This window comes from Microtus pennsylvanicus, chromosome 1, assembly GCF_037038515.1.
Source record: "Microtus pennsylvanicus isolate mMicPen1 chromosome 1, mMicPen1.hap1, whole genome shotgun sequence".
In the NCBI taxonomy this organism is placed as follows: Eukaryota; Metazoa; Chordata; class Mammalia; order Rodentia; family Cricetidae; genus Microtus; species Microtus pennsylvanicus.
Genome location: NC_134579.1, coordinates 72,856,431 through 72,871,853, shown reverse-complemented (window position 1 = coordinate 72,871,853; position 15,423 = coordinate 72,856,431). Strand labels below are relative to the sequence as shown.

Genomic DNA, 15,423 nt, shown 5'->3' with positions numbered 1-15,423 from the left:
GGACAAAAAATAAATAATTAATATATAATTAAATATAAATATAATAAAATATAATTAAAACATAATTAATAAGGGCAAAATAATTAAATAAGGACAAAAGACATTAAACAGATCAAGTTCTAAGGAAGGAAAATGAAAAGATGAAGTTGTCTGGTGGATGTGTGGTATAAGTTGTCTTTCCAGAGCACAAGTCTGAGATAGAAGCTGGACTTGTTAGTGACTGCCACCGTTACGGGGATCTTTAGCTCAGTGATGGGCCCTTCAGTGAGACCGAGACTCTTGAGCTGACAGGGCCTGCTCAAGCCCTAATGTATTGTAATTAGTACAGAAATACCGAGCTGTTTTGTGGTTTCCATGGCCTCACCACAGTCTCACAGCTGGAAGCTCTAGAAAAGCCCAAGCTTGCTGCTCGTCTCTGCTCGAAGCGGCGCTCGCTGCCCAGCCCTGCAGAGCCAGCATTGGAAGCTGTGGTTGAAAATGGACAAACCCTGGAGTCCAGTTCTCCAAGTTCTCTCAGATCTTCACCAGGTCTTACAGACTTACCACAAAGTTGCCAGAGACATTTCTGACTGTTGCTAGGTTATCTGTTTAGTTACGTTTATTTTCCAGCAAAATTTATGTGTTACGTGTCTGTACTTGGGAGAGCAGCATAAATATGGAAGACCATAAAAACTTGCTCTCTGAAGTTTCTAGATGCAAATTGTGATCTTTTGGCCTAACAGCTTTTAGCAGAGTTTGCTCTCCCAGCCTTGCAGCTTCCTTCACTGAAGGTGTTGAAGGCCACCAATGACGTGTATTCAGTGACACCGGAGCACCTGTCAGGTTCTGAGAACTCCTCCCAAAGATCCAGCTGTCTCATGGTCCCACCCCTATATAAAAGATCCAGACATTTCATGGCCACACCCCTATATAAAAGATCCAGACGTCTCATGGTCACACCCTATATAAAAGATACAGGTGTCTCGTGGTCGTACCACTATATAAAGATCTAGACGTCTCGTGGTCGTACCACTATATAAAGATCTAGATGTCTCATGGTCGTACCCTATATAAGAATGAGTTTGTGTGAAGCCTGGCCACTCACTTTTTACATGTTTGATTTTTGTGGCTCTGTAGCCCTAACTGGCCTCAAACTCATTGTCTTCCTGCCGCTGCCTCCCCAGAACTATGATCACACACGCATCACCATGCCTGACTCTCCCTTACCATACCCAGTGCAGTGCATATGATACGTAGATAGTTGTGGTAAAACCATGTTGTCTAGGAAACAAGTACAATGCAGAAGGTCTGGATATACACAGACGCAGTCTGTGTGCACTGTCGAATCACATGCAAGCGCCTGGTCATGGTAGTGGGGCAGACAGTCTAAAGGGTTTTCAGCCTGCCTTTATCATATTCTACCCATTTGACAAGTACTGTCTACTTGGATCATGGTTGTGTGCCCGGATTTCTCTATTTGACAAAAGTCATTTGTGTTGCACATATTGCTCATATTAGAGCAAAGTGATAGGCTTGACACACCTCGTTTGTGAGCAATTCCTAAAATTGTAATTATCAATCTAGACAAAGATTAAGGAGGCACAGAATATGCTGAAGATGAAAATCACGTGATATGTTTTCGATAGAGCAGTTTGTCAACATAGTATATACCTGCAGCCATAACACTGTCCTCTAGTCTGTAATTCCCTTTCTGGAGATGTTCTCCTAAGAAGGAATCGAAGATTGAGACCAAGATTAGAGTCATCAGCCGTGGTACTAACTAGTTAATGGGGTTGGGGAAGAGGAGACTCTGGACATAATGGCTTAGAATGCTTAGGTAAACAATGGTATTTTAACACGATTCCTATTCTGTAGTCTCCGGAAATATTTGATAATGTCAGAGCGCATTCACAGTATGACATTAAGTAAAAAGTAGATGTGAAGTGACCAATTGTATATGCCGAGAAATGCATCCTCTTTCATCCTCTGCAGAAGCAAGGCTGGAGGAGTGGCTGCCGGAGTCAGCAGTCTCAGGCCAGGAGGATTGCAGTTTGGAGGTTTTGAAGCGGTTTTGGTCCACCTACACTAAGTGGCTTGGCATACCTACTATGAAAATAGAGAGAACATGGGTTTCTAAGTAGTTGTGATTTATCATAAATGGCTTAATTATGAAAAAAATGCCGAAAGCTGTCTGTCTCTAAAACTGAATTTAGCTAGTTTTAACGAAGAGGCAGCAGCTGTGAACACCGAGAAATTGTTGTACCTATTCTGGTATTCTTAGACAACACTGATCTTCATGCAGTGGATACATAACTCAGAGAGGGAGCATTGGTGTTTGATACCCAGAAGCTTCTGAGAGAAGAAGTAGTGATAAAATGTTTGGACTTGCAAAAAATTGTTTATAGAAGGGACTTGGGTCACCTCCATTTTATTTTCCAAAATATTTGAGAGGTCCAAAGAGAAACACCTGAAGCACCTTCTGGGGAGGGTTCCTGGAAGACGGAGTATGTCATGACTGCTAGTGCCTTGGTTGGCCACGGCAGCCCGTTCCTGTAAGTCTGGCACTTGGGAGGCTTGCGAGTGTGGTGCCAGCCTGGGCTTCCTCCAAGCCTGAGCTACAGAGTGAGATGCTTTTGCAGGGGATGACAACAACCAGCCATAACAAGCCCTTAATGTGATGTTAAAATCCCAAGAATCATAACAATTACATTTTTTTTTCCGATTAGGACCCAATTTATGGAAAAGGAAAACTTGGAGAAATCCAGGGCCTTATTCTGGGGATGTTGGACACCTTTAACTATGAGCAAGTGAGTGAGCTGCTTGTGTCCGTTTGTCTAAAGATAGGAAAAACTTATGCTTTTCTTTTCTATTCTTTTCTTTCCTTCTGCTCGAATATTTTTGTCTTTGAAAATTGCAACTTAGTAAAGATAACGTAGATTGAGATACATATGTTCCTTTCCCTACTTTGAAGCTCTCTGTAAACTAATTTATACACTTGTGTGTGTGCCTCTGTACACACGGAATATTGAAATGCAGCTTATTTTATGATTCATTGGCAATCAGACCAGTATTTTATTATATGATAAACTCTCTGGGAAAATGATTAATTAAAAAAATCTTTAGTTCATAAAAGGAGTCAGAGAAATATAGAAAACAGCAAAGTAAAACTAACTGAATGTTCATTTAAGTATTCTGAAACATTGTGCTGCTCGCTAGAGATCTCCATTATTCTTCTCTTACCTCAAGATTGCGTATGGCTGTTAAGACGCAGAACTGGCCTGGTGCTGCGCAACTCTTAGCAACAGTGTGAAGTGCCAGCTAGTGTGTTAGCCGCACACACATCTCTCCTTAGCAACAGTATGAAGTGCCAGCTAGTGTGTTAGCCGTGCACACGTCTCTCCTTAGCAACAGTATGAAGTGCCAGCTAGTGTGTTAGCCACGCACACGTCTCTCCTTAGCAACAGTATGAAGTGCCAGCTAGTGTGTTAGCCGTGCACACGTCTCTCCTTAGCAACAATATGAGGTGCCAGCTAGTGTGTTAGCCGCGCACACGTCTCTCCTTAGCAACAGTATGAAGTGCCAGCTAGTGTGTTAGCCACACACACGTCTCTCCTTAGCAACAGTGTGAAGTGCCAGCTAGTGTGTTAGCCGCGCACACGTCTCTCCTTAGCAACAATATGAAGTGCCAGCTAGTGTGTTAGCCGCACACACGTCTCTCCTTAGCAACAGTATGAAGTGCCAGCTAGTGTGTTAGCCACACACACGTCTCTCCTTAGCAACAGTGTGAAGTGCCAGCTAGTGTGTTAGCCGCACACACATCTCTCCTTAGCAACAGTGTGAAGTGCCAGCTAGTGTGTTAGCCGCACACACATCTCTCCTTAGCAACAGTGTGAAGTGCCAGCTAGTGTGTTAGCCGCGCACACGTCTCTCCTTAGCAACAATATGAGGTGCCAGCTAGTGTGTTAGCCACACACACGTCTCTCCTTAGCAACAGTGTGAAGTGCCAGCTAGTGTGTTAGCCACACACACGTCTCTCCTTAGCAACAGTATGAAGTGCCAGCTAGTGTGTTAGCCACGCACACGTCTCTCCTTAGCAACAGTGTGAAGTGCCAGCTAGTGTGTTAGCCACGCACACGTCTCTCCTTAGCAACAGTGTGAAGTGCCAGCTAGTGTGTTAGCCACACACACGTCTCTCCTTAGCAACAGTATGAAGTGCCAGCTAGTGTGTTAGCCACGCACACGTCTCTCCTTAGCAACAGTGTGAAGTGCCAGCTAGTGTGTTAGCCACACACACGTCTCTCCTTAGCAACAGTATGAAGTGCCATCTAGTGTGTTAGCCACACACACGTCTCTCCTTAGCAACAATATGAGGTGCCAGCTAGTGTGTTAGCCGCGCACACGTCTCTCCTTAGCAACAGTGTGAAGTGCCAGCTAGTGTGTTAGCCGCGCACACGTCTCTCCTTAGCAACAGTATGAAGTGCCAGCTAGTGTGTTAGCCGCGCACACGTCTCTCCTTAGCAACAGTGTGAAGTGCCAGCTAGTGTGTTAGCCGTGCACACGTCTCTCCTTAGCAACAGTATGAAGTGCCAGCTAGTGTGTTAGCCGCGCACACGTCTCTCCTTAGCAACAGTGTGAAGTGCCAGCTAGTGTGTTAGCCGCGCACACGTCTCTCCTTAGCAACAGTGTGAAGTGCCAGCTAGTGTGTTAGCCGCGCACACGTCTCTCCTTAGCAACAGTATGAAGTGCCAGCTAGTGTGTTAGCCGCGCACACGTCTCTCCTTAGCAACAGTATGAAGTGCCAGCTAGTGTGTTAGCCGCGCACACGTCTCTCCTTAGCAACAATATGAGGTGCCAGCTAGTGTGTTAGCCGCGCACACGTCTCTCCTTAGCAACAATATGAGGTGCCAGCTAGTGTGTTAGCCACGCACACGTCTCTCCTTAGCAACAATATGAGGTGCCAGCTAGTGTGTTAGCCGCACACACGTCTCTCCTTAGCAACAATATAAAGTGCCAGCTAGTGTGTTAGCCACTGCACGCATCTCCTTATGAACAGTCTGAAGTGCCAGCTAGTGTGTTAAATACACTGCCTGCTTTTTGTTCAGAGTTTAGGAGAAGCAAAGAAGAACTGAGAGGCAGAGTTCTTCTGAAATGTTGGGCTCATTGCCCCCCAGATCCGGGCACAGCGGGGGGAGTCACAGAGGAGGGGAGGAGGCTGAGGCTGATTAGCATGTCTCCAGGACAGAGAAACACAAGGTGAGCACTAACAGGTGAAGTTGAAGAGCCGAACTGGATAGCACAGAGGTGGGCTGTGCCCAGGTCTGTCTGTCTTTCCCTTCGGCCTGACGGAAGAAGCTGGCTGCGTGTCTCAGTGACCTGTGTGAGGGCTGAGGATTAATATGGCGGAAGCACCTCACAAGCATAGGCAACCTGAAAGTGACCTGACATGTTAGCTGTGGAAATGTCTTAATGACAGATGGCAGGAACTTGAGCAGCTTCAAGTGACTTTTAAGTGCCGATCAGAAAATGAGATCTCTGCCCAGGGGAAATGAGCACTGAATAATGGCCATTAGCTTCCCAGTGAATTGTTACTCGAAACACTACTGTGCAGCAGTTTCCGGCAGAGGCCAGGGATCAGGGCTGTTCTTATCGCCATTGTCCGGCCGTCCAGAGAGAAGTTGAAAACGCACAAAATAGATTTGGGCGTATCGAATCATCTGGAAGCCATCAGGGCTGAATTGAGCCACAGAAGGGCAGGGCACACATTTCTTAGGAGCTAGTGACAGATTTGAGCATTTTAATGTGTACATTTATCATCACTGTGCATGAGCAATTCCCGCTTGAGATCTTGGGTCATCTCATCTTCTCTATAGAGTGTTCCAGCTTCCGCTGTGCTGTTCATTAATCCCTGCTTTTCGTTTTAACTTTTTCTGTGGTTTGACCTTCTGTAGACCTTGCTGGAAACAACGACCAGCCTTTTGAACCAAGACCTCCACTGGTCACTGTGTAACCTGAGGGCTTCGGTCTCCAGAGGACTCAATCCCAAACAGGACTACTGTTCTATATGTTTACAGCAGTACAAAAGACGCCAAGAAATGGCCGATGACATCATCGTCTTTAGGTAACAGCCTAGACCTGTGTACGTGTGTGGTAGAAGCAGCCAAGAAGCAGTACACGTGACCACTCAGTCAGCCATCAAGCAGCAGGGAAAATAGGCAAGAGTTCCTGCCCCATGGCCCTTACAGTCTGTATGGGAGTGCGGGAGGGGAGATTAAGGGTCCCAGACATTATATACATCCTGTATAATCAAAGTTAAGATGGAAAATAAACACAAGGCAGTAGAATGGGAGGATGAAGTGTGTACCAGAGAACAGTGCTACGTCAAGAAGGCACGATAAGGGGCTGCAGCTCTCAGGGATGACCTTGAGCAGAATGAGAGACAGGTGGATATGTGGAAAGCCATTAGGATGCCGAGTGGGCTCTGCAAGGTGTGGCCAGCTTGCTGGTGCATTGGATGTGGAAGTGGAAACTAGGTCTTTGACTTGAGAAGCTGGATGAGCATGTGCCCTTGTTGAAGAGGATCTGGGAAAGCAATAACGTTGTCTGCAGATCTTAAGCTTGGGTAGCTGCTGGATTCTGGGTAGGATTATCTAATAGTCATACTTCCATCAGAGATCTAGAGCCACGTTGACTCTGGAAATAGATGCTTAGGGGTCAGCAACACAGCAATACCAGGAGAGGAGATACTCATACACAAGTGATACGTGGCAAGGTTAGTCTCAAGACCAAAGAGGTTTGTCCAAATACTCGCAGAGACTCCAGTCAAGCATGCTGATTTCAAATGTAGTCCTGCCATTTGTAGTTCAGACTTTGGACAAGTTGATTTTATCCTTTTATATCTTAGCTTCCTTATTTGTAGATTGAGATAGTAGCAGTAACTACATCTTGAGGTTTTGTAATCAGTCACCGAGTGCCTGGCGTGAGTGTTTTTGTCAGTGCCGGCTGTGTAGGAAAGCTGGCAGGTCTGAGATGAGAGAAGACAGTGTTCTCAGAGACCAAGAACCCAGTCCTTTAAAAGTCGGTTATCCTGATCGGTTCGTCAGTTCTGTCTTGTCAGTTTAACACAAACTAATTAGAAGGAACCTAATGGAGAAAATGCCTCCATAAGGCTGGCCTCCAGGCCTTAATTGATGATTATCGCTATGAGAGCCCAGACTGGTGTAGTTGGTGCTACCCTTGAGCAGGTGAACTGAGTTCTGTAAGGAAACAGGCTTGGGCTAGAGAGACGGCTCAGTGGTTCAGTTCTCTGTGCCACATGGCAGCTCACAACCATCAGTAACTCCAATTCTGTGGGATCTTATATTCTCTTCTGGCCTCCATGAGTACCAGGCATCCACATAGAATACCCATACACATTAAAAAATGAGCAAGCCTTGAGAAGCAAGCCAGTCAGTAGCATTTTTCCATGGTGTCTGCTTCAGTTCTTGCCTTCGGGTTCCTGCCTTTTCTCACCTGAGTGACAGATGTGACCTGAGAGTTGTGAGCTGAAATAAACCCTTCCTCCCCAGGCTGCTTTTGGTCATTTTCTAGTTATTTTTTTTTTTATTGCTGTGATAGGACACTACAACCAAGGCACCTTATAGAAAGAAGGATTTATTGGGGGCTTATTGTTTCAGAGGGTGACTCCTGGGAGGGCAGGAGCAGGAAGGCAGGCATGGTTCTGGAGCAGTAGCTGAAGGCCCACATTTTCATCCATAAGCACAAGGCAGAGAGAACTAACTGGGAATGGTATGAGCTTTTGAAACCTCAAAACCCACTTCCAGTGGCAGGCCTCCTCCAAGGCCACACCTCCTAATCCTTCCCTAATAGTTCTACCACCTGGGGACCAAGCATCCATATATATGAGCCTGTGAGGGTCATTTCCATTCAGACCATCGCAGTCATGGTGTTTTATCACAGCAGTGGAAATCCTAACAAAGACAGTGCTGTGTGCCAGATCTATTCATTAGGGTGAGGAACAGCATGAGCACACGAGTGGACGATGAAGCATTGATAACTATGAAATACAAGAATGAAACATGCAGAGAAGTTTGCAGAGGTTTGGGGGACTGGGTGTTTTGTGTAGCATGGTTAGAAATACCTCACTGTCGAAATGACTTGTTAACAGACAGCTTTGAAAGCTAATTAAAATGTAGCTGCTTATCATATTAATAAAATAAAACAGTATAGAGGAAAAAGGATGTTGGTAGCTACTAAATTTCTAAAGAACAGAAGGGGAATGCCCCCCTATTTATGTTTAAGTGATTTTAAAGCATAAGGAAGTGGCTATCTAGTTTGTGGGGCGTGTGTTCAGCCAGGGGTTAGGGATGGGGAGGCCGTCGGGCAGCACCCTTCCTGTCAGGCCTCAGGGCCAGTGAGTGGGTGGCACAGGAGGTCTGGACAGAGTGAAGAGGAAATTGACAAGAGAGAATGCCCAAGGGACAACAAAGACCAACTGGACAGGAACGGGGTTCTTGTACAAAGTTGGACATATTTTTTCTGAGAAGGCACGGACGGGGTAGTTTTGAGGATGGAGTGATATGTCAGGCGTCAGTGGTTGCTGTTTTGAGAATGGACTCAGGAGGACAAGGAAGAACAGAAAACGACCAGTAAGGCTACTTCAGTAGCCTGCTTGAGAGATGGCCCAGTGCAGTAGGTAGCAAAGAACTAAGAAGTGAGAACTCCGGGTGTCATGTGGGGCAGAACAACAGGGTTTACTGATAGATGTGCTCATGTGTGCAAGGCAAAAACAGTAAGGAGGAGTTAATGGAAGTTAGGGGCTTAAGACCCCTCTCAGACATCCAGGGTAGAGTCTCAAGGAGACAGGAGCATAGGGCTAAAGGAGCTGTCTGGTGGCATACACCTGGGAGTCATGAGCCCATGGTGTTTTAAAGGTTTGGAACCAGAGATGCTAACTAAAGGAGCAGGGCTAGGTAAGGAAAGGCAAGTGTATGAGAAGCAGGTTCTGTACGGAAAGAAACAGCATCAAGAAGAGAAAGTAGATGATCCACACTCAGCCTGTGTTTCCAGTTAGAAAAAGGATCCAGGAATGAGCACGGAGAGGCATCGTCAGCAGCCAGCCTCGGGTGCCTTCTTAGGAGCAGTGTTAAAGCTTCAGAGCGTGGCATTTGTGTCGCTGTTTCAAATCTGCTTTGAACATGATGAGGGCACTTATGTTTTTACCAAGCCACTCAAGTAATTGTGATGTTTTTTCCCAATTACTTTTTTAAAAGCTACCTGGAAACAATTATTAGGAAGCTCCGGTTTGGGACTGAGCATCTACTGAGCTCAGCTTCTGCAGGCAGAGAACTGTGGAGGCGTGCCCACTCACAGCTTAAGAATTCACGTCCTGATTCTCGTCCCTGTGCAGCCAGCCACTAGCTCATTTGGGACTTTTCTTTACCATTTACAAGTGCACCACCAACCCTGTCACTGTTTGTGTTTATGGGTTTTAGGCTAAGGAAAAGAACAAGTTGTTTGTCTTCCTTTTGTAGCTGCGGCCATTTGTATCATTCATTCTGTCTACAAAGCAAGGAATGCACCCTGGAAATTGAGGGTCAAACAAGATGGATCTGTTACAAATGCAGCTCGAGCAGTAAAGCGGGCAAGCTCAGCGAAAACTCTTCAGAAGACAAGAAAGGCCGGGTAACCTCACAGGTAGGACTGGTTCGCTGCTCACGTGACCTTTGCTTTTCTTGTCAGTCTGCTGGGCCTGGTCTACATTGTCAGGTCCCATACATCTCCGGTTTACCTGATAGAAATGGAATGCATGACATCTCCTGTTCAGTCGTGTTGAGTGTTTGAAGAGCCTGTCTGCTCTGCCCTGACAAGCTGATGAAATGTCTTCTGCCCTGTCAGGGACTTTTGACAGAGTAGCAAGTCAGCGAGGTCAGGCGAGCATATGCCGATACTGACGAGCGCGTGCTGGCAAGAGTGTGGCATCACTACTCTCTCGGAGCTGGTGGTGGACGAGGTGCTGCTTGTATGCTCTGTGCATCGTGCTCGTTTCGGAAACTTCTGGCTGCCCCTGGAGGTGGAGGGATAGAGCTGAAAGTTTGAAACCTCGACCTGTAACTTAATCTTCCTGACCACAAGCCCTCATCCCCAGACTATACAGGGGTCCCCAGCTCCAGTCATCTCATTGGCGTACAAAAGGTGATCTTCTTGGCTGGGTGGTGGTAGCACACCCCTTTATCCTAGCACTTGAGAGGCAGAGGCAGGCATATCTCCATGAGTTCCAGGCCAGCCTGATTTACAGAGTGAGTTCCAGGACAGCCAGGAGCCAGGACTGTTACACAGAGAAACCCTGCCTTGAAAAAACAAAAAGAAAAGAGAAAACAAAAAAGCGCTCTTCTTTAAAAGTAGGATTGGGTTTTTTGTTTGTTGTTTGGATTTATTAATTTTTATTTTGTGTATTTGTGTGTTTTGCCTATCTGTATGTCTGTGCCACATACATGCAGAGTCCAAGGGGGCCAGAAAGAGGGCATTGGATTTCTTGCAAATGGAATTACAGAAGGTTGTGAACCATCCTGTGGGTGCTGGGAATTGAACCTGGGTCCTCTTAACTGTGGAGCCCCAGTTCCAGATTTTAAAGAGCTCTTTGCCAGGATCCAGGGACAAAGGCCAATTGTTTGTATTCTTACTGCTTGATAGACACTTTCAGATGAACCATGCTGGAAGAACAGAAAATGAGTGTAGCTGAATCAGATGTAAAGAATCATGGGAGATGATGTTAGCTGCCCCTGCAAGGGGAAATGGGGAGGGGAATAAGATAGGCAAGTTTGGATGCAAAGGTAAATAAGAGGAAGAATGGGGCAGACGTGGTGGAGAACAAACCTCTGCTCTCAACAGAAGAGGACGTGCATTGGTCATGAGCATGGCTGTATCTAGAGGTGAAGAGCTCCCTCATGAGTGCCACCTCCCTCACAGGTCGCCATCTCTCTTGGAACCCAGCCTCTCCTCACCACCTCCAGAAGCCCCTGATGCATTTTTGACTGGTTTTACATACAGGCCGTGAACCAGGAGTGGGACTTACTCTTTTGCATGTTCCTAGTCATTGAATGGTCTTTGTACCTTAGTAAAAAGTTGATTAGCTCACACTCTAAACAGTTTCCTAGTTTTGTCTTTTTGTAGGAAATTTGACTGCAAAGTTATGTGAGTTCTTCAGATTTGCTTTTATTTCTAACATTTGACTGTTGCCTTTCAGTGTGTGTGTGTGTGTGAGTGTGTGTGTGTGTGTGTGTGTGTGTGTGTGTGTGTGTGTGTGTGTGTACATGCGCTGGTTTTAGTTTGGTTTTTCAAGACAGAATTTCTCTATGTAGCCCTGGATGCCTGGAACTCTTTCTGTAGACCAGGCTGACCACAAGCTCACCGAGATCCTCCTGCCTCTGCCTCCATCTCCCAAGGGTTAGATTAAAGGCGTGCACCACCACCGCCTGGCTCACTGCAGTTTTTTGAAACTGGTAATGAATTTACTGGTTGTCTATGAGTAGAAAAATACATCTGTCAGGAAAAGAGACTCTGTATGTAAATACAGTACTAGCTAATGACAGTTTGACCAAAAAGATTCCACTGAAAAGAACAGTAAAAGCCCTTGTTACCACCAGTCCATCTGGTATAAGTTCAGATTCTCAGCACTCTTTGTAAAGAGCTGCCAAGGCAGATGTAGCTCTTGAGCTTAGGATGGAGAGTGTGCTGGATTTTGCTGCTTGAATGGGAAACAGGCGTTCCAGGGCATCACGTGGTGTGTACTGTGAAAACAACTACTCTGTCTACGTCAGCATCCCAGTTTCAAATCTTACGAAACTAAAAAGGAACAAAGCAAACATCTTAAAATTACATGCTTACAATTGGGGGACCCTGCTTATGTCTCTCAGTTACCTGCTTACAATTGGGGGACCCTGATTATGTCTCTCAGTTACCTGCTTACAATTGGAGGACCCTGCTTATGTCTCTCAGTTACCTGCTTACAATTGGAGGACCCTGATTATGTCTCTCAGTTACCTGCAACAAGTGTCCTGAAGGTTGTGATGGACTTGTCCTGTAATTTTCTTGGCCTGGGTTGGCTACATGACCCCAAACTCAAAGTCATGATAGAAACACGTTCTGTAGTTTAATAGTGAAAAAATGGAACTCTTCCTCCCTGTCCCCTCATTTTCATTGAAAGTCTCATTATAAATTTTAAAGTCAGCTTATTACTTTCTATAAGAAAAAAAATCTTATAGTTCTGAAACCATTTGCAATACATTCATTACCCACGTCTACATCTCCATGCCTCAGACACTGGGAGAGAAAACACTCGGTTTGCCTTCACCTCCTCAGTGCACGTCAGAGAGGCAACTAGTTTCAAATCTAGACATCCGTGTCTGCAGCATTTCTCCCTGTGGCTGTTCTGTTCTGTGTGGCAGAGAGGGCCCTTCTAATAATTGGTGGTCCGCACGGAAAAGGGTTGATATGCACTCTGTCAGATACTTGTATTGTTTAGCTTCACACCAGCTGCATGAGGTAAGGTAGCCCTAATTTTACAACTGAAGGAACTAGGTGCAACTCAGAGGGGAGAGCTAGTGTTTGAACTCGTGTTTTTAGGAACACCCACCTCCCTCCATCCTGCCAGGAAACTGCCTGGTAATTTTGACGATAAAACAGATGCACACACATTGCTAGTCCTCCACATCGTATGGCTCTTTCACATTTGTAATCATAAGAGTCTGTAAGTAATAACTATCAATCCCATAGTGTGGTGGTTTTCATTAAAGTTCACTCTCTGAGAGGTTTACTTTGTTTTGTTTTGGTTTGGTTTTGGTTTTTCGAGACAGGGTTTCTCTGTGGTTTTTTTTGGAGCCTGTCCTGGAACTAGCTCTTGTAGACCAGGCTGGTCTCGAATTCACAGTGATCCGCCTGCCTCTGCCTCCCGAGTGCTGGGATTAAAGGGTGCGCCACCACCGCCCGGCTTGAGAGGTTTACTTTGGTGCTTTGGTTTCCTCTGAAGGTCTGTCCTTCCTGCTTAAGTCTGTCTAGAGAGCATGCTGGGGCCACTCGGCTTTCACCGGCTTCTCTCTGTACACAGAGTTTGGAATATCCCATTGCCCTTGGAACACCATCTTGTCAAATAGCTTTTTGTTTTATCATTTTAGGAAACATGATAACTGATATTTAACTCTTCAGCTTCTAACTCCAGCTCAGCTTCATGCAACGCTTACCCCCCACACCTGTGGTCCTAGCTGGTCAAGTGTTGTTTCCTGCCAATCTTACCTAACTTCACATCAGCCAACATATACAGCCAATCCAGTTTACATACTAGTTGTCTTCTAACAAATTAACATGACCATGGCAGGAGTTATTTCTCCAGAATGCCTGCTTTCTCCTGGAATAAGGATTTGATCCTGTATAACTAAGAGAAGTATCCAAATGAGTTTCTTCCCTTAGTCTCAGGGGTGTATGGGCACTCAGGAGACCTCAGGGCCCAGGTCGTCCTGGCTGGCCTGTCTCACTCCTGTTCTCTCCATGCACAAATAGAATGCACAAGAGAAACATTTCAGTTGAAGAACTCAGCATCTCATTATGTTTATTCATCTATATTAATATCAAATAATTTTAGTATCATCTTAATTTATTCATTTATTAGAGTCAAAGTAACAAATAATACCTCCATTGGCATGGTTTAGCATTCGATGAGGTGAACTCACTCTTAAATTTTAAAAAATGACTCTTGAATTTATCTTCATTTTTAAGTATAAGTTCAAAGAAAAAAGATTTGCTAGCTCTCAAACATTATTAATGAAGTTCAGAGTCCTGTTTATCTTTTGTCTCTTTATAATTTTTATTTCTGTTCTGCTTTTCTTTCTCCCCCCCAAAATAATATTTTTATTGATTCTTTAGGGATTTCACATCACACCCCTGTCACATTCGCTTCCTAGTCCATCCCTGTCCATTCCCCCCCTCGCCACCCTTGTGACTGACCTCCTCCTAGCAAAAAGAAAAAGTCCAATTCATGTTATCTGTATACTCTGAGTGGCCTGCCCCTTAAAATAGAACTGCGTGCTTCCCCTCCCCATCCCTGCTGGAAGCCTCTTTGGTGGAGAATGACACTTGAGCATCCTGTCACTGTTTTTTAAGAGTTCTCATCGATGGCTTCTTGTTTAAGGCTGTTACTATTAGGGGGAGGGGCTGGAGTGGAGGTGGGGTTGTCACAGAAGTCTTCCATGCTCCTCGTGCTCAGCTGCGCAATTGCAATCACCAGTATCACTGCCAAGTAACGTCTTTGCTCTTTACTCTCTGAGGGGGCATGGTTTCTGGCGTGAGCACAGATCACAAACAGTGCTCCCAGTTACAGTAGAGCCATGGACCTAGACCAGACTCTGATGTAGCAGGAACCGTAGAGATCTGCGTGGATTCAGGCCACAGTAAGACCACAGACCCAGATATGACCCTCTGTAGCAGCACGGACCTGACATCACCTTAGCAGCTCAGGCCACACTCACATCAGTATGGCCTCCTGTGACAGCATGGCCCACCAGCATCAACATGACTTCAGGCAGCAGCGCAGGCCAGGGACCTCTGCTCAACTTTCGGTGGGCCATGGACATCAACTCAGGACCTCGGACCCAGACATGGCCCTCGATGGCAGCCCAGACCCAGACACCACCAAGGGACAGGCCGTGAACATCTGCATGTCATTAGGTAATAACACGGTCCTTAGACATCAATCCAAACCTAGCCACATCAGAGCCGTTGACCCACACATGGCCCCCAGCAGCATTACGGAACATGGTGGTCCTTCAAGGAGATCCAGCTTAAAAAGTAGACCGTTCTTCACCTCAGGCCTCCATTGTTTCCCTGAACTCTAGTGATCCTGTGGTTGGGCAGCTTGTTTGGTGTCTGAATCTGCAGGTGCTTAAGCTCCCGGATGCTCCACTGACCTTGCCGGGCAAGAGTATGGTGCACAGTCTGCCTCTCATGCCTGCCACTGCTGTCACGTCTCCAGCTCCACCTCTTTTGACAGCGCATGCACCCCTCAGCTCCTCCATCACTCATATTTCTTCATCGCCTGTTCTCCTGGTGGCGCCCACCAGGGCCCACAGTGTTTCTCTGTTTTTCCTAACGTATTTGTGGCGTGTGTGTTCCACTTGTCTATATCAGTATGGTGCACACAGGAAGCTGAGAACAACCTGGGCATTGGCCCACACCTTTTCCTCTGGGGCGCTGGCTCCTGTGCTTTATTCCCTGTGTACACAGGCCAGCTGGCTGCTGAACTCGCAGGGATCCACCTGTCTCTGCCGTCCGCCTCATCATAGGGTTGCCAGGATTACAGACATTTATGCTTTGTGTCTAGGTTTTGTATGGGTTCAGGGGATTCAGACTCAGGTCCTTGTGCGGCATACTCTTCTTTTTATACCCACAGAACTGTCT

General features: G+C 46.0%; 1 protein-coding gene across 1 annotated transcript in view; it reads left to right on the top strand.

Moving 5' to 3' along the window:
* Nucleotides 1-15,423, top strand: part of Vps8 (VPS8 subunit of CORVET complex) — a 216,249-nt gene that overhangs the window by 163,163 nt on the left and 37,663 nt on the right. Inside the window, exons 42-44 of the mRNA XM_075968097.1 lie at nucleotides 2,706-2,786; nucleotides 5,928-6,097; nucleotides 9,510-9,672. Of these exons, the coding sequence (XP_075824212.1) occupies nucleotides 2,706-2,786; nucleotides 5,928-6,097; nucleotides 9,510-9,672 (414 nt within the window). The remainder of the gene's footprint in view (nucleotides 1-2,705; nucleotides 2,787-5,927; nucleotides 6,098-9,509; nucleotides 9,673-15,423) is intronic.